At 44.8% G+C, this 19,303-nt stretch overlaps 1 protein-coding gene across 1 annotated transcript in view; it reads left to right on the forward strand.

The window, feature by feature from the left end:
- MARCHF11 (membrane associated ring-CH-type finger 11) overlaps positions 1-482 on the forward strand; it is a 37,554-nt gene extending 37,072 nt beyond the window's left edge. Inside the window, exon 4 of the mRNA XM_075706086.1 lies at positions 160-482. Within this exon, the coding sequence (XP_075562201.1) occupies positions 160-482 (323 nt within the window). The remainder of the gene's footprint in view (positions 1-159) is intronic.
- Positions 483-19,303: the final 18,821 nt, after the last annotated feature.

The following is a 19,303-nucleotide window of genomic DNA, read 5'->3' on the forward strand; positions in this document are numbered from 1 at the left end:
GCATATGTACAATTTATTTGAAATGTCAGAGTTACAAGTAATTTAATAGGCTCTGGCAATTGCCAGATTCATTACAATGTTGCAGTTACATCTGTATTTGCTCTCAAAATGGTATCCAGTGACATTTTGTACAAACTAATTTTTTTCTCTTAATTTCAGGACTGATAGTACATGAAGGTGCATCTGTTTATCGAGTGTTTAAGCGCTGGAGGGCTGTGAATCTACACTGGGATGTGTTAAATTACGATAAAGCCACAGACATAGAAGAGAGCAATCGAGGAGAACCCTCAGCAGGAAGGACATTGTGGTTACCACTGACTGCGTTTAGAAACAGAAGTTTAGTTCATCCAACACAGTTAACCTCACCAAGATTTCAGTGTGGCTATGTATTGTTACATCTGTTCAACCGCATGAGACCTCAGGAAGATTCATCAGAAGATAACGGCTCTGGGGAAGTAGTGATGAGAGTGACCTCAGTGTAAAGATTATGCTCACTGTGCTACACAGATAAGGATAATGGTGCCCTGATGTTACAGGACTTTGGAATGTAGTTACAACAAAAGGTGAAACCATTAACACTTGAAAAAATATATACACATTTTTTAAAACTTTAATGCTTTTTATATGATCAGCTAAAACACAAATACATTTTTCTGGAAAAAAAAAAAGTCTCTTGCTTTTTATATAGTCTGATTTATTAGATCTTTTGTCAATTTGTACCTGAGGTGTATACAATATAGTTTAACTCTTAGGTCTTTGAATGGTGAGGAAACTCATTTTTAAGTAAAAAACCCATATTTAAATGTATTTTCTTAAACTCTGGCTTTAATCCACTACTGTTACTTTTCCCAGTTTCATGAGGATTAAACTGAACAACCTTCTTCCCACAAGAAAAAGAATGTTGACACACGTCAAGTATTCTTCCTTTTCTGTCTTTATTTTGTTGTTGTTTGTAGCTCAGTTCAGGTGTATGAAAGTAAGTAAAGGATATATTGTCCCTTGCCTTTAGCAGAAGTCCAATGGGTGTTCTACAAAACATGAGGGAAGATGCCAACTCTTCTTCTAGCTCTCCCACATGGGCGTGCAAGAGGTCAGACACAATTATGACAAGGCAGGGATAGAGCCTTGCACTTCCTCTCGAGTCTCTAAGGTCTGCAGAGTGCTGGTGCTGTCCCTGTGCACAGAAATGACTTTACTTTCCAAGCAGTGGTGCTGAATTTAGCAGCCTGTGAATTTCTAGTACCATTCTAACTACAGGACATGGACATCCCATATTTTTTTAAAAAAAGAAATGTACATTACAACTTCTGGAATAATAATAAATCTTAATGGAAACTGAAATAGCAATAACGCATAGCCTTAATTTTGCCAGGTAATGAATCATCATATTAAAAATGAGCCAATATTCATCTTTATCATGATAGCTAATCAATGCTGTGAAGTTTGTGTCTCTGTTTTTGTCTCATGGCAAAAATTCTAATGTCATTTAATCAAATGGAAATGGAAATAATTTGCAAGTTAATTATTAAGTCTGCTGAAGATCAAGATGAAAAGCTGGGCTGCAATGACTTTTTTAAGCTTACCTAAAACAGTTTGTGCTGGATTGACCTTGGCTGGCTGTCAGATCCCCACCCAGCTGTTCTCTCCCCTTCCTCAGCAGGACAGGGGGAGAAAACAAGTTGAAAAAGCTCATGGGTTGAGACAAAGACAAGGGCATCGCTTACCAATTACTCTCATGAGCAAAAAAGGGACAACACGGGGAAAGTCAATTTAATTTATTGTCAATTAAAATAGAGTTGGATGGTGATAAACAGAGACAAAACCTGAAACACCTTCTTCCCAGGCTCAGCTTCACCCCTTCACTCCCAACTCCTCTACCTCCTCCCCGCAGTGGCGCAGGGGATGGAGAACGGGGGGCTGCAATCAGCCTGTAACAGCCCCCCTCTGCCGCTCCTTCCTCCTCACGCTTTTCCCTGCTCCAGCCTGGGGCCTTCCCCGGGCTGCAGTCCTCCAGGACAGACCTGCTCCAGCCGGGCTCTCCACGGGCTCCTTCAGGGCATGCCTGCCTGCTGTGGTTGGGGTCCCCCCGGGGCTGCAGTGTGGATATCTGCTCCAGCATGGTCCTCTCCGTCGGCTGCAGGAGGTACCTGCTCCGCCGTGGTCTCTCCAGGGGCTCCAGGGAAATGCCTGCTCCACCAGGATCTGCCCAGGGTGGCAGGGGAATCTCTGCTTGGCACCGGCTGTGCCCGGCACGGGGCAGTCCCGGCCTCTCCTCACAGAGGCCGCCCCTGCAGCTCCCACTCCCACCTGGACACCTGCACCCAGTACACAGGTAAACATTTTTCTGTTTCAAAGTAAGTTGTAACCAATGGCTGAAAAAATGTAGAGTTGTTTTCTGCAGTAGCTGGAGTGCTGTGGCTGGAAAATTCCCTCTCAGGGATCAACAGGATCCTGGTGCTGGAATCAGCGCATGCCTTCCCTTTCTAAGAAGCTCACGTGCCAAGACCAGACACAGGAGGCTTCTGCAACTACACTTGGAAGGGAGATAGAAATAATAAGCATTGGAGCTAAGAGCTCCTTATATATTCATAAATATTTAGCCAATGAACTCTACACAGGGCCCAGCATTCTGCATTACAGTCTCACAAACTCAAATTTACACTTACTAAATCTACAGATGACTTACTGCTCTTTAAACAATTAATGTGAAAAGCAGTACATAAGCCATGAACAACAGAACGCTATCTCAAAAAAAGCCAATTTATCTCTTGCATGGCAAATTACCAACATACAACTGGCACTCTCATTGAGAAACTATGAGAATTCACTTCCAGATTAGCTTTAAACAATTTCCCAAAGGAGGAATTTGTGGAGAAACAGAAGATGAGAGAAACTATGACTGGGGAAACCTGCTGTATCGCTGGGAATTTCTTCTTCTTAATTACTACTTAAATAAAGCTCGCTTTCCCAGAAGGACCGCAATTCCATGTGACCAAATTGGAATCAGAGTTAGTATCTCAAGAGCATTTGTAATACAAGGAGAATAAAGCACTCTGTGATCAATATACTTAAAAGGTTATGCCTCACACCTTTTAGGTACTTGTGATCTCTGGGATTTAAAGAATATTTCAGTGGTCTTTTTACAGGATCCTAAAAAAAAAAATTGAGAACTATATGAAAACGTTTTGTTGTAAAGAAATCTTTTTCATTCACATCCAAATAGCTAGGGTGCTGGAAAAAAAAAAAAAGACTCACCAGAAAAGATGAATAGATGTAATTTAAAAGAGGAAAAGATTTCTGTGTACAAATATTTGAAATCAGACACCTGGGCCTAGAACACTTAACAGCTTCTGAGGGAAAAAAATGATCCAATTAATGAAAATTAGTAGTGAGAGAATTGTTTAGGGCAAATATCAGAAAAGCCTTTTTAATAGTCGGATTTGTCATCATTAATCATTTCTATGGCACAATAATATGTCTGCATTTACACATTTCTATATATACAAAGCAAGATAGGAAATGACAAAGAGCGACAGGATTAGTCAGTATGGGCAGGGTGTAGTTGTGAAAAAAAAATTCAATCTCTGGCTGTACTGTGCTGCGGAATGTTCTCAGTAGCAAGGGTGCCTAGTGCAGGATATGAATATTTCTTTGTTGACCTTGTATTTGGGTTTGTGCAGTACTGCAGTGCTGCCATCACCTACATGCCAGATAGATTAATTCAAACCAGAACAGGTGCAGAGAGGGGATATTAGGATGAAAAAGGAGTAGGGACTCTATTTCACATGAGGAAATTAGAAGCGCGTGGCTTGTTCCGCTTATACAAAAGTTGAGAGCGAATGTTATTGTTCTCAGTTAATATGTTGCAGAATAAAATTTATTTTAGGCAAAGAACAAGCCTAAGAAGAAAAAGAACTCAAGGACACAAATAGATCACAAATAGATTTAGCTGGGAGTTCAAGGTAGTTTTAAAATATTCATACAATGAATCACAGACAACAATTCAAGTTGGAAGGGCCCGTGGAAGGACGTCTAGTCCAAGCTCCAGGGTCAGCTCTGGGGTCAGACCACGTTGTTCAGGGCTTTAAGCAGTCAGGTCTTAAAATTCTCCAAGGATGGAAATTGTATAACCTCTCTGGGCAACCAGCTCCAGTTCTTGGCTGTCCCCAGAGTGAAAAAGTATTTCCTTCTATCCTACAGCAGGGAGGTGATTGTCCTCCTGTACTCGGCGCTGGTGAGGCCGCACCTGGAATACTGTGTCCAGTTTTGGGCCCCTCACTACAAGAAAGACATTGAGGTGCTGGAGCGTGTCCAGAGAAGGGCAACGAAGCTGGTGAAGGGTCTGGAGCACAGGCCTTATGAGGAACGGCTGAGGGAACTGGGGTTGTTTAGCCTGGAGAAGAGGAGGCTGAGGGTAGACCTTATCGCTCTCTACAGCTACCTGAAAGGAGGTTGTAGTGAGGTGGGTGTTGGTCTCTTCTCCCAAGTAGTTAGTGATAGGACGAGAGGAAATGGGCTTAAGCTGCACCAGGGGAGGTTTAGGTTGGAAATTAGGAGAAATTTCTTTATGGAAAGGGTGGTCAAGAATTGGAACAGGCTGCCCAGAGAGGTGGTGGAGTCACCATCCCTGGAAGTGTTCAAAAACGGGTAGATGTGGCACTTGGGGACATGGTTTAGTCTAGTCTACCCTTGATTGGTTTAGAGTAGACTTGGTAGTGTAGGTTAATGGTTGGACTGGATGATCTTAAAGGTCTTTTCCAACCTAAACAATTCTATTCTATTCTATTCTATTCTATTCTATTCTATTCTATTCTATTCTATTCTATTCTATTCTATTCTATTCTATTCTACTCTACTTCTTCTCTTGTTCCAACTTATGCCCGTTGTCTCTCACCCTCCCGTAACACCCCACTGTGAAGTGGATGGCTCTGTCTTCTTGATAACCCCCTCGCAGGGGCTGGCAGGCCGCCGTTGGGCCCCCCCCGAAGCCATGTCTTCTCCAGGCTGAGCAAGACTCCATCCCTCAGCCTCCCCTCACAGGGCGAGGGCTCTGGCCCTGAGCCAACTTGGGGTCCTTCTGATGAACTTGCTCCAGTTTCTCCATGTCTCTCCTGCACTGGGTTGCCCAGGGCGCTGTTGGCCGTCCCCGCAGCCAGGGCACGCTGCTGGCTCGTGCTCCGTTTGTGTCTGCCAAGGCCCCCAGGCCCCTTCCCACAGAGCTGCTCCCAGCCAGGCAGGCACCAGCCTGTGTCCTTGCACCAGAGCTTCCTGCCCAGGGCCAGCACTTGGCATGAGTCTGTGATGAATTTCATGAATTTCCCACTGGTCTGTTCCTCCAGCCTGGCCAAGTCCCTCTGGATGGCAGCCCTGACCTGACTGTGTGTCCCTGCAATCTGGCATCATCTGCAAACTTGAGACCAGAACTGTCTGTCACCTCCTCCAGGTCACTGATAAGGATGTCAAATGGGACAGGGCCCAGCACAGACCCTTGCGTTACACTACTTGTTAGTGGTCTACAGGCAGCATAGGTCCCATTAACTACCACCTCTGGACCCGACTATCCAACCAGCTATTTTGCAATCAAGTTGTCCAACCATTCAGACCTCAATGTCCTGATTTTGAAAGATGACTCTTGTGGCAGACAGTGTGGAAAGCCTTGCTGGGATCGCGGTAAATGACATCCACTGCTCAACCACAAAGGCAGTCCTTTGAACACAAGGGAATCAGGTGGGCCAGGTATGTTTCACCTTCAGTAAAGTCAGGCTCACTGTTCCCAATACCATTCCTCTTCCTGCATGTGCCCAGAAATGGGGTCCAGGAGGACTCACTCCACAATTTCTCCAGGGACCAAAGTGAAGTCAGCCAGCCTCTAGGTCCCTAGGTTGTCCTTTGGGCTTTTCTTGAGGATGGGTGAGATATTTGCTGCTCTCTGCAGTTGCCAGGGACTTCCCTGATCTCTACAAGTTCTTGCATATAATCCCCAACTCAGTCTTTACCCACTGACTGTTGTTCCTATCCTGCTTGAGCCCTTTTCACTAAGCACTGAAGGCTGTCAGAACTTGGTGGTGAAGACAGAGACAAAGGCGGCATTAGGGACACTGGCCTTCTCTGTGTCCAGTGCCACAAAATGACTCACCCCACTAAGCAGCGAGCCCACAATTTCCTTCTTTGGCCTTTTACTACTCATGTAGATGCTGAAGCCTTTCATCTTGCCTTGATGTCCCTGACAGTTCAAGCTGAGCTTTGACTTTCCTAATTCCAGCCCTGCACCTCTGGGCAATATTTCTAAAGCCCTCCTTTGAAGCCTGGCCCTGCTTCCACCTCCTGTATGTGGCTTTTTCGCAGTGGAGCTGTGCCATGAGTTCTTGGCTTAGCCAAGCCGTGATCCTGATACGCCTGCTTGTTTTCCTCGGTATCAGGATGGTCCATTCTCATATCTGGAGGACGTGGTCTGTACAGACCCATCAATTCCCCTCATCTCCTTCACCCTTCAGAGCTGCTCCCATATGACCCAGCTGCCTGCTCCCTGGACAAGCCGCAGGCTGCTCACCTGGTGCCCCCCATCTGGGCTCTGCAACTCTCCTCCCTCCCCTCAGGATCTTCACCTCCACTCTCTCACGCCCACCGTGGCCAACGCTACCAGGGGTCACCACCTTCCCTGCTGATGCCTCCTTGGCAGGGACAGCAGATCCATCAGTGCGACCCCCTGGGCTGGCCCAACCAGGCTCTGTACACCCTCCAGAAATCTCCAGGACTGTGTGTGTCCCGTCATGCTGCCTGTCCTTCCAGCAGGTGACAGGGAGGTTCATGACCCCCAGAAGCACCAGGCTCTGCCCTCCCCAGACTTTCTTGAGGGGTTTAAGGAAGGCTTCATCCCCTCCCTCACCCTGACCCCATGGTCAGTAACATCCTCCCCCCACACTGCTGCCCTCCCTGGCCTCCCCTTGGACCTGCCCCATGAGGTCTCACCAGACCCTTGTCTGTCCTGAAGGAGAGCTCCATACATCCCAGCTGCTCCTTCAAACTGAAAGCATCCCCTGCTCCACTCCTTCCCTGTCTGTCCTTCCTGCTTGTCTTTCCTGAGAGTGCCACAGTGAATTACTGGAAGAGACTCCCAATAAAACCAGCAACAACAAAACATCCAACCTGTTTCAGATGGAGTTTGATGACTTTATAAAAGTAATTAAGATGTTATTACTAGTGGTGGTTGAAGACTATAAGGGATTAATGCCATTCCCTCTATGCTCATTTCTATGCACACAAAATACGTACCTCCCCTCTTCTGAAGAATTTCATGTCTCCACCAAACAACTAAACTTGTTTGGAATTAACCAAGTTAGGTAAAAAGTATGTATTTAATGAACACCAAAAAATCACTGTTGACCCAACCACAGAACTAGATTATGATCTGAGGTGAGGTCTTGCCTGAAGTTCCAGAGAAAGTAACACCACTGGAAATCAGACCTCTTGTAAAAAACTGTATTTCAGTCACCATCCTGTCTGAATATTAAAACTGCAAGGGGGAGAGGATCAAGGTGTAGCACAAACTGAAGGTTTTGCACCACCACCTCTGGGAAGTCAGATTTTTTCCATTTTCCTTGCATTAGTCCCCACTAGCAGAAAAACAATAGACTATGGGCAGTGTAAGGGCAACTTTGGAGTTTCCCTATTGGGACAGAGGAGAAACAGCAAGAATTCTGCTTGAAACAGCCCACGCATTCGTACCAGCTGGAAAGCAAGGAAGAATCAGATTCTGCTCATTCAAGGATAGCAGTGCTTAAACTAAAGATCACTAGCCAAAAACTGTAAGTGGTTAAACACAGTATTCCAAGGCTCTCAAGGACAAAGCCATTTCCAGTCACTGCTGTACATATAAGGTTTTAAAATGTTTAAAGTAAAAAACCCCAGTTTTATAACAATTAGATTACTATTAGGGGCACATAGGTTAGGGAGTCAAACTCGGCAGAGGTCCCTGGACTGGACACACTCAAGAACCCTTCTGAATATCAGTAAGAAAACCAGTAGGAAGCCCATTTTTACTTTAAAAATGTAGAAACAATTATACAAAATAAAGCTGCTTCATAAACAGTTTCTTGACCACAGAAGGCTAATCTGATGGGAGCTCTACAGAATAGCTCCCTGGATTCTCATTTCTTTCCTTTGGAATTGTATTAAAAATTCAGCTTATTGTTAAAACAAGTCACGTAATATTTAAAGCAAACCTTTTCACATATTCTCCTCTTGAAACTGTGTATTATTGGTATTAGCCTGCTCTGGTGTGTAAATCAAATTTAGCAATTCAAACGGCACTGCGATGAAATAGGCAGCGTGCTTACTGAGCTCAGCCTGATTACACTCCAGACCAAACCGCAACAGTTTCACAGGAATTTTTGGACTCCGTTCATAAGGTACCATTGAACCCGTCATGACTGTAAAGCAAACTGTTGTTAGCTACTCAGGAATTACTTTGCAGCTTGGGCTCCACTGCAACAGAATCTTTGAGGAAAGAATGTATGTGATTTGGTTAGTGACACAGCATCCTAGTTGCTTGATAATGTTTTGGGGTTTTTAAACTACAGAATAGCCTAGTTCATTGCATCTTTATGCTGTAAATGACATATCCAAGGAATGATTACCAATATTGAAACCTACCTCAAATCTACCTATGGCAGCACAGGACAATACAAGCAGGGGCTACTATATTGAGAAGCATACCTCTTCCTCTGAAACCTTAACAGGTGTTTTAAAGAGAACTGAAGATTTCTAGTGGACTTAATTTGAATAGTTTGTTATTATCTGTCAGATCTGTGACTCCAATAATTATGTACTAAGAAACAAGAAAATTTTCTAATGCTTGAAAAATAAGAACTGTTAGCAGGTTTTGTGAAGAGAAACGAAGATGCTCTTTAAAACATTTCATCTTTCTCATTTCCCTTACATAAAAGAATTCATTTTCATAAACCTCATAACAGTTTCAAAAAACCCTAGTGAGTTACCGGTTCCTAGAATTACCTCTTAGCTGCTGTGTAAGAGGAGATAAAGCACTGCTCAGGGCTGAGAGATGACACCAGAAAAACCTTTAAAAACTGGTAATACTTGTATTTCATTTTATTAAAATCAGAAATGAGGTTTCAGATCTTTCTACATTCAGAAATTTGTCAGGTGGATACTGACATTTCTCCTGGATTTAAGAAGAGATATTTATAATGCACTGCAGAGTACAACCACAGTGTGAGTTAAAGGTGATGCATACATTAAAACCTGTTGCATGGCAAAAAATAAAAAGGAAACACTAGGAGACGGGCCCCTGAGAAGCATCAACACCTTCCAAAGATCACCTGCAGATAATAGAAAAATAACAATCGGTAGCATAATTTTTCCCCGCTGTGGGCAGTCAACTATCCTGCGGGCATGTAGAAACCCATGATCATCCCCCTGCCTCACGAGTTCTTGCCTGGCAGACTGAAACGATCCTTTCCCCTGGAGTCTCCACATGTACTAACTCCAGCTGAATTTGACCCTGACTTGTCACCATTTGCTTCTTTAGTTTGGAAGACCTTAGCAGTGGGCTTGAGAGGCTGTCCTCTGAAGGATAAAAGATGTATCAGCTGGCTGAAAATTTGTAAAAGTCTCATAAAAATGGCATTTTTCAGCATGAAGCAACTGGCTGGAGCCAACCACAGGACTTGTTTTAACACCAGGCTAAGCAAATAGTGTTGAATCAGGTCCATGCTGGCGAGTCTGTCTGAGTTCCAGAATTCAGGATCAGCCATGGGCAGAGACCAGAAATGTCCCTGAGGTCATCACAAGAGCAAGAGTTAAGGTGAATGAAAGGGGCTTCGATAGTGGCGGCTTGGTGACCCGGAGAACTTCCTCCAGCTTCCACCGTTCCTTCCTGGCCCAAAACCTCACTTTGTCCTATGCATAAGGCTGGAAGAGGAGCAGCCAAACTTGTGGAAGAAAAAATTATGTTGAATAATTAGTCCACAGGTCCCATTTTCTAGGCCTGACCACCACTAATTCTTGAGGAAAGAGTACTTCTCTCCTTCCTTGTTTGCAAGTTTTTCCCTGCCAGTTGTGAAAAAGGGGGAAAAAATGCAGCCAAAACCAAGGAACTTGGTTTTTCTAAGGGATCATATCAAAGTCACCACATGATTATCATCCAAATTTTGCTAGAATTCAAAATGTAGAACTGGAACAGCTAAGCCTTTAAAGAGGGGAAAGCTGAACTCTGCTGTAGGAGACAAACCGAATGTAGGCGATGTCCCCCCCTTCCCCACACCCCTGCAGGAAGGCTTCACCTACTGCAGCACTGGGGACCAGCTGCCTGGGAACTGAGCCCGTCTTTGGGAAACCTCAGCAGGCTCCCTCACCGCGGGGGCTGGCTTTGGCTCTGCTCTCTGCTGCAGGCAGGGGCCTCTGGCAAGTCCTCGCCCGCATGCCTGCAGCGGGCCCCAGCCCCTCTTTGCCCTTCTGCTCCGCTTCAGATGACCCTGCCGGCAGCGCTGCCCCGGAGGAAGGCGTCCCTGCCTTCCCCCAGGCGAAGCCCAGCCAGAGAGCTGCGGTCAGGGCTTGGCAAACAGGCTGCTGCCTTCCCCCCTGCCCACCACAACCTGTACGCCACATGGTAACCTCAATAAGCAAACCAGTATCACCATGGGTCACGAGTGTACGAACTCCTCCTGCGCAGATGCACGGACATGGTTTTGTTTTCTCTGATGCAACCAGTCATAATGAATAGTAGCTGCAGTCTGGTGTAGAGGCAGAAGTCTTGTGCCGCCTGCATTTCTCCTATCAGGGAGCATCCCTGAATATAACTCTTCCATCTCTCTTATAAAGAAAGCAATTAAATCTGGAAAAGGCCCAAATAATTTTAATACATCATGTTTTGTCCCCTCAGACATAGCTTCCCAAGCCGTGCAGTAGGTCCCTGACCTACTGATCTAACAAGACCAGAAAATCTATCATCCAGGCACAGACTGGCTCCATCTGGGTAGTGTTTCTTGTCAGACTTTGCTGTTTCTTGTCCCATAAAGATTGTTTGTATTAATGAACTTTAGAAAAGAATCTACAGAAGCTTTTACACTTTGAAATAGTAACTTTTCTGTACATGAGCAGATATTAGCAAGACATTCCAAGCTAGTGCCTCACATCCAGCACATGCTGGGGTGGGGTGTTTGTTCCCACTAAACACATCTGGGCTATCACTCACTCCCAGACGTTAAGGTAATTTATCCACGTCCCAGTTTGCCGCTAATGACAATTTGGCATTTGTCCATGAAACAACCGTTTCTAAGAGACCCGTTCGACATTTATCCTCACATCAAGTGTTTATCACCTTCGCAGGGCATTAATTGGGAGCTTACATATCTAATAAAACACGCATTTAGTCCAGTGGAGAAAAGTGTGTGTCATGTCATTTAACAATTAAAACACTTTTTAAAAAATGGAAATGCAATCTCATGGTAAGTAACAACCCCTAATGACCATTTCCAGTCATTCATATGGTTAAATTAATTTTCCTGTCCTCCTTTCCAAATTCCCATGTTTTTTGTGACAGTTTCTAACCCATCACTCGAGAAAAGCCCCAGACACGCCGCGCCTCACACGCTGAAAGGTGGATGCTCTGCATGATAGGACAGCTTTAAACCCACCATCGAGGTCAAACTAGCATTCAGCTCTTGAGCCTTCACCCTGTCGGTGGAAGGGGCAGAGCTCTGACAGCCTCTTCCCAAGCATCATCCAGATGGGCTAAAAGCTGTTGTTACAGAGCTGCGCGTCAGATGTCACCTGTCACCCCTGTTTCCCCAGCCGACAAGGACTCTGCTCATGCCACAGCAGCCTCAAAAGCTGAGGCACATTGTACCCTTCGAAAAGCATCAGCTGGCCCGTTATGTGCACCCGAAATATGCCCACCTGTTGCACAATTCAGCTGAACAGACCTTCGTTCTTTTGCTATGTCTCCCCGTTCTGCCTTTCCCTTCTCGTCAACATGCCTTGTTCATCATGCCCCACGGGTAGAAAAGCACAGTAGCCCCACCAGACGGAAAAAGGAAAGTTACTTGTAACCAGATTTCTTGGAGATAGAAGTTGTTCCTTCCCCTGCCCAGGCCCTTCATGATGTACTGCCCTTCAGCAGCAGCAAGAAGGAGCTGCGACGGCTGCAGTGCTGCGTCCTTTTACTGCTGCACTCTGTGAACTCAAAAACCAGCCTGTGAGGATGATGCTTCTCAGGAGAGGGACTGCATGTAAGTCCCAGTCCTCGGGATGTTGCTGGCTCTGATTGCGCCACCACCAGCAGCCAGAGCCAGGCATGCCCTGCCAGGAAGGTCAAGCAGCTCCCTGGCAGCGGACAGACTGCTTGCTTCCTTCGTTAGCAACTCCAAGCCTAAGGATGCCCAAATAGCCCCTCACTCCCTCCACGCACAGGCCAGCTCTTCTGCTGCTGGCCTTCCCCCCTGTGCCTGGGACCCCCTCCCACCTTGCTGCCCTGCTCTGGGGTACGGTGACCGGCAGAGCCTGCCTCTTCGGCTGACTGTCTCCAGTGGGAGGGAAAAGAGCTTCACCTCTTCTTCTACTGCAGCTTTCCAGAAAACACAGCCGGCACTTACCAAGCTCCCACCTGGAAATGAGTCCATGGGCAGAGAAGGAGAGGCCACGTCTGGGCAGAGGTAGGGGGACAGCAGGAGGGACACAAAATTATCCCAGCAGAAGCCACTTCAGACAAGGCTGCAGCAGATTGGTATTCGTCCTGAGTGGAAACGGGCGGCAAAATGGCATTGATCAGCTCTTCTCTCTGAAACTGTTTGCAAAGTGTCACAACGATCTCCCCAGCATTTGTGGTTCTTGGATGCTGCCTGCCCTTTCATTCACTTCTGGGTGGGGAAAGCAAGGGCCAGCATCCACTATAGGATATACCATATGTTCAGTATAATGGGGGAATATAGGTTTGGCATCATATCTAAGCTATAGCTCACTGCTGGCACAGTGTCTGTGCCCAACACTGCCCCGCTAACCCCTGCTACATTCTCTTTCTCTGTCCCAATGCCTCACTGGCATGCCAGGGCTCAAAAATGCTGAAGTGTGCATCTGCTGCTGCAGATGGAGATGCCTTTGGGCATTCAGCATAGCCCTGCCACTAGGATCTTTTGCCGTTCACTGACCATTTCCCTCCTCAAGTTCAGGGGAAATTTTATCCTGTGGAGATAACCTTGGCAGGAGCAAAAGGCATTGCTGCACGCAGGGTGTTGGTCTCAACTACAGAATTGCTTCCTTTAAAAGACATCCTGCAGCTGTCCAAAATGGAAAACTTGATTTATCTTCCACTCCTCCTTTATTGAAAGCAAAATGTGTAAGAAGGCAGGAACAAGCCTCTGCCAGTGACCCATGGGAGGACACGAATTCTCCTATTGTTTGAGGCCTCTTGATTGCCAGGAAAAGGGCTGAATGAGGTGGATCCTGATGAACCTAGCAGGCAGCCCTGCTTGACGCCCAACCTCCTAACCTTGGGCTCAGCTCCCTCACCACCCGCAGCAAGGGCAGAGAGGCTCTCCTGAGGAGCTCCATGCCGCTACCTTTATGGCACACGGGTTTATGGTGCTCCCATCCTCCTCTGGCATCAGAGTGCAAGAAACTAATGCTCCTGGCATTCATGGTAGCTCTTCCTGTAACTGAGGGAAAGCTTCAGCAGCAGGTGCTGGAGCGTGTTCAGAAAAGGGCAACAAGGCTGGTGAAGGGTCTGGAGCACAGGTCTTATGAGGAGCGGCTGAGGGAACTGGGGTTGTTTAGCCTGGAGAAGAGGAGGCTGAGGGGAGACTTTATCGCTCTCTACAGCTATCTGAAAGGAGGGTGTAGTGAGGTGGGTGTTGGGCTCTTCTTCCAAGTAGTTAGTGATAGGACGAGAGGAAATGGGCTTAAGCTGCACCAGGGGAGGTTTAGGTTGGAAATTAGGAGAAATTTCTTTATGGAAAGGGTGGTCAAGAATTGGAACAGGCTGCCCAGAGAGGTGGTGGAGTCACCATCCCTGGAAGTGTTCAAAAAATGGGTAGATGTGGCACTTGGGGACATGGTTTAGTCTAGTCTACCCTTGATTGGTTTAGTGTGGATTTGGTAGTGTAGGTTAATGGTTGGACTGGATGATCTTAAAGGTCTTTTCCAACCTAAACGATTCTATGATTCTATGATTCCCTGACCTCTGGTGGTAATGCTTGCACGGACATATGACATTTTGGCACTACCAGCCAGATTCTTATGTCTAAGCTCGGACACTGGCAGTGCAAATCTCTTAGAATGAAAAAACTCTTAACTGATACAGTTCAAATCAAATTTGAACTGATTTTTATTGAGATAAAAAATACAATGTAAAAAAGAGAATAAATCTCTTCCCAGGCAGATTTGGGAGGTGTGGAGAAGTGAGATGGGAGCAGGGCACGAGGAGCCCGCCTAGATGAGAGGTGACTTGAAGAACGTGGACCTGAGTGATGCTGGCAGGCAGCTGGTGCTCTGTGCTGCAAAGGGTGGTGAAGAACCTGCCTTGTTCCAGCCACTGTGACCTGGGGAAATTTCCTTCCTGACCGTAAAGGTCGTGATTGGCTTTACACTAAGCACAAGAGCAGAAGTGGCACAGTCGAGTCTGTGGGGCCTCCCAGGGGTCGTCCATGCATGTAGTCATCACAGTGGCCTCCTGATGTCCTGCATCATCTGAATCATCACCATGAGGAGGATCAGGAGAATCAGGTGCAAGCCAGACAATCCCTGATGATTTGTTGTCCTTGGTATACATAGCAGCCAGCACTTGAACAGGGTCTATTTGAGTAGACCACAGTAAATGGTCCCTATGCATGTGACAGTTGGCTGTGATCTGAGGCTGCAGTTCTGATTCTAAGAACCTCTTTTGATTTTCCAGCTGCGTACACTGTTTTATACGTGTTATTTTTTATAACTGTTTCTTTTTCTCTTTCTCACATTTTGTTCTTACATATCTCCTCTTCTAACTTCTCCACTACTGCTCGCAAGCAACTTCCTAACAGCTAGCGCGAGCCTGCTTTCCCCTTTCCTCCTCTCCACTGATGAGAACCTTTCAATTTTTCAGACTCATCCCAGTCTTGGTGGCTGCCTGGCCCAGGGGATGGTGCACCCCCACAACAAGTCTGCCTGTTGTGGGTGGTGTTTGGGTTTGTAGGAGACTCCCTGGTCCTAGTACTAAATCTTGAGCTTCATCCGTGGTGAAGGTAACCTGATTTGCTCATAATGAGCTTTGAGCAAGTGTAATTATCTCGGGTGCCTAAGTACTGCCACAGTGGGTAGCTAAGTCCATCTTGTTGTTTTAATACAAGTCTAAAATGTTTCGGTTCAGCTGTCATATAAGGGTTGTGAGTTGCCTCGGTCACTGCCAGAGAGGTCCCTTTACACATTGAGGGCTGCCCAAATTGCATCTTACCAACAGCAACACAGCAAAGCTTATCCATAATTTGCACCACACACTGCAGGTTGCTATTCCTCTCCCTCCTTCACATGTAGGGTTGAATGAAGTAAATACTCTCAAAGTCTCTCTACCAGACTGAGCATGACAGAAGGACACTCAGCAGCTCTGTCATTAGTTGTCTCCTCCATGCCACAGGGGGCTGACATTCAATTCTTTCTTTTGCTGAGAAGTCGTGAACATACCACAAAGCTTTCCCTTTTTGCCCTGGAGGTGGCAAGGCCATGAAAAGGACATGTGCAACTAGTGCACCCATCCAAGTATTCAGCCACAAAACCCCCCCAATGCCATGACAAATCTTTTGAACAACTATTTAGTGCAAAACTAATTCAGATATTTAAGGAACTGTTTTTTATGGATTCTCCATTCCTACCTGAACACTGTATAAAACACTTGCTTGTCTAGTTTTGAGTATGTTCTCAGCAAGGAAATGAAGCTTTGTTGGGCATTCCATTATAAAAAGATTTTTCCATGGCAAACAGATGCAAGCTACCAAATCACATCCCTTTACACACAGGAAAATTGATTTTGAAGTGATGTTTTCTGAGAACTACTAGGCTGCAAACCTGATTGGTGTGGCCCTAGCCCTCCAATCTGTAGTACGTATTAAAATATGGAGCTACCTGAAAAACACAGGATTTTCCATACCAGCAGAACATCCATTTTTTTGAGTAGGGTATAAGGCAGCCCAAATACGGGAGCTTCCAAACTTTTCTTTGTTTCCTCTTCATGTATGATAAAATTAATCCTTTGGAAGGCAGGGCGGTTCATCTTTAGGACCAGTTGTAACTTAGTTTTTGTTGGCTCTCTTTACCTACAGTTTGTTTGCAACTGAGAAATGTGTACTAACTACATGGTGAATAATACTCCCTACATATCTTTCTAGACAAGAACATTGCCCAGAAGAACCACATTATTGATCCTGGGTATTTATAGATATTGTTATAAACATTCACAGGTCTCAACACCACAGAGGTGGAAAGCACTTCTAAAAGTAGAGCCTGAGTGAAAAATGCATTGTCAGTAGATGATTTAAAATAGACACTTGAGACAATCGGTACACCCAGTTTTAGAAAGTGTATTTTATGGTGAAGTGAAATAATATTTAAGCCTATGGTAGTGCACCTTCTCGAATACTTCACTACATATAAAAAACTGGGCAGCTTTTAGAGGCAACATCCCTGTTTCAACGTTGCATCTATTTATAACTACCATCTTCAAAATGAGCACTAGTTCTTTTTGCCACATGTACAATTTTCACCATGTTCTGTAACACAGCTTATCCAACAACTTCTGGATATGATGCAAGAAAGCATGTGAAAACTCTTAAGCCCCTGGTGTACATGATGTTATCTAGTTTCTTGGCTATCTTCCTTAAACTCAGAAATTTCTCTTACTTTAAATTTGAATCAGCTGAAACAAAGCAGATAATTGTTGCTCTGTGTGGGGGGTTGGGATTATGTTTCCTTGAAAAAAATACAAGAATGCCTTTCCTGGGTTTCATTCTTTTTGGTTACAATTTGTTTAGGATGTACTTCCATTCATATCTGAAAGTCATTTGATGCCCATCATCTGGTGATTCTTTTTTTAAAAAATATCATTCCTTCCTTAACTTTCTAGTAAGGTTGGTATTTGCATATCTGCAAAAAACACTCAGACATATTGACAGTGTGAATAATTAACAGGTTGAAGAAATCACAAATAAAGCCCAAATTCTCTTCATTTCAGTCGCTGAGTGGCCAAGGTAATACAGGACAAAGTAAGTTATCGATGGAAAGGGACACTGGCAAACAGGAGCCTAGATTTTCATTCCAGTTCCGCTGATGAATTTTTACTCACTTTTCTTCTCTATGTCTGGATCCCCCTCATCCTCTATGTAATTAGGTTACATTTTAGATTCTTAGATTTTTTTTTATTTTAATATACAGCTTCCTCACTGTGCATACATGGCATATCACAAGGAGCCTCTTCTCTCCAGCAGGGCCTTTTAAAGCCTACATAAATGTAACATAACATAATGTAACAGCATCCTCAGTCTAAATCTCCAGGATAATATTAAACTTGTACTAAATACGAATCCAGTATTTGATGCTGGCTTGAATTCAATTAAGTCGATAAGTAAAGATTCAGTGTAGAAAAACATATGCAGATTCAGTATGGCAGACTTACTGTTTCCAGGAAAATATTTACAAAACCACACGGGAGTATTGAAACTCTGGTTCTACTGTATGCATTCAAACACCATCATTTTGATGGAGGGGGGAAATGTCTCGGGATACGTGTGTGTGTGTGTGTGTGTGTGTGTGTGTATTGAAGCTGCCAGCCAGGCAGCCCACCACCAGCGAGGCCCCAGTGCCCACCAGAGCTTGGCTGGGCACGGCGTGCGGGCTCAGACCCGTGTGAAAGCGTCTCTCAGAAACAAAGGCAGAGAACAGGCAGTGCAAAACCATACCAGCCAGGTGCCTGAGCGGAATAGCATGAGCTGAGGATGGAGCTTTGGCTAGAATCACAAGTTTCCAGACCGCTAGAGTCAACCCGAAACCTTAATTCATCTCAGTATGGTTTTAGGTTTGAATATATTTCCCTGCTATATAAATTGTAGCTGTATACAAAGTTTTAGAAAGAAAATATAAAGCCAGTGATGAAGATTTTGAGGCCAGATTCGGTAAGGAGAAAACCCCCAACATTTTTCTAGAGCATTCCTTTATAAAAGAAACGGCATATTTCTGAAAAAAATGGTCATCCAGATTGTACAAAGAAACTTAAGCCCCTGTAGCATTTTAGCTTTTGCCAGCCTCGGCCTCTCTGCTTAAATGAAGTCTCTTTCAAACTGAGCTGCCATTTGCTTTTTCAGACTTTTGTTTTTTCCTTTCGCCCTGTTCAACTCAAATCCTCAAGTGGTTTCACAATGACAAAACAGTTCTACTCAGCCAAAGTAGAGGACAGCCAAAATACCCAGATAAAGAGATTTTCAGATGAGCTGGGGGAAATTCATTATGCTGAAGGTACATCATTATTTTCAGTAGCATTTGGTAAAGTGGAACAGGCAGTAGGTGATTATTAATCATAGAAACACTAGCACTGTGTCTCCTCTATGCAACCTTCCCTTTTCTACTTTAGTATGTTGTTTCTCTACCGTCACACTTGCTCTGGGCTATTAGTCATAGACTTATGCTGTATGTACTATCTCAGCATTGACAGTGATGTAGACGTTTCCTCTGCAGAACTAAAGCCGAGGATGCAGCTGTTGCACAAAAGCAAGCAATAACGCCATTTTAACCCAGAGCACCGAGAATGCTACAGCCCGCAGAGCAGAAGTGTGCTATGATTAAATGGCTTTTTTCCACTTGTATAAAAGAGAACCCATTCTCACTTACAATCTAACCTTTCCTTGGTCTCATCTGCAAGTTAGATAAACTAGTCTTTATGGTATCTGGAAAAGAGGATAACTATACTTATTTGTGAGCAGTCACTTATTTGTCCTCTTCTGCAGTGTAAAGTCCACAGATTAATGCCAGTGAATTGCATACTGCTGTTTATAGCACAAATTAAAGCAGAAGACCCAAATATCACAGAGGAGAGGTTAGATTTTTCTGGAGAGCCTTTATTAAACCACAGAATATTTAAATGCGAGTTTTATTTAATGAGGACCCAGTAATACAGAAATCCACCTCCAGGAACCTGAACTCAGAGCCAGACTCCGACTCTGGCCATGAGAAAAGAAGAACAGAAGCATCTCATACAAGTTTCCATGTGCACACTGCAAATCCACCAGTAACAGCTTGCTATTGCTTTTGGAGGAAGCTAAAGGATTAAAATACC

The sequence above is a fragment of the Pelecanus crispus genome, chromosome 2 (genome assembly GCF_030463565.1).
Source record: "Pelecanus crispus isolate bPelCri1 chromosome 2, bPelCri1.pri, whole genome shotgun sequence".
Taxonomy (NCBI): Eukaryota; Metazoa; Chordata; class Aves; order Pelecaniformes; family Pelecanidae; genus Pelecanus; species Pelecanus crispus.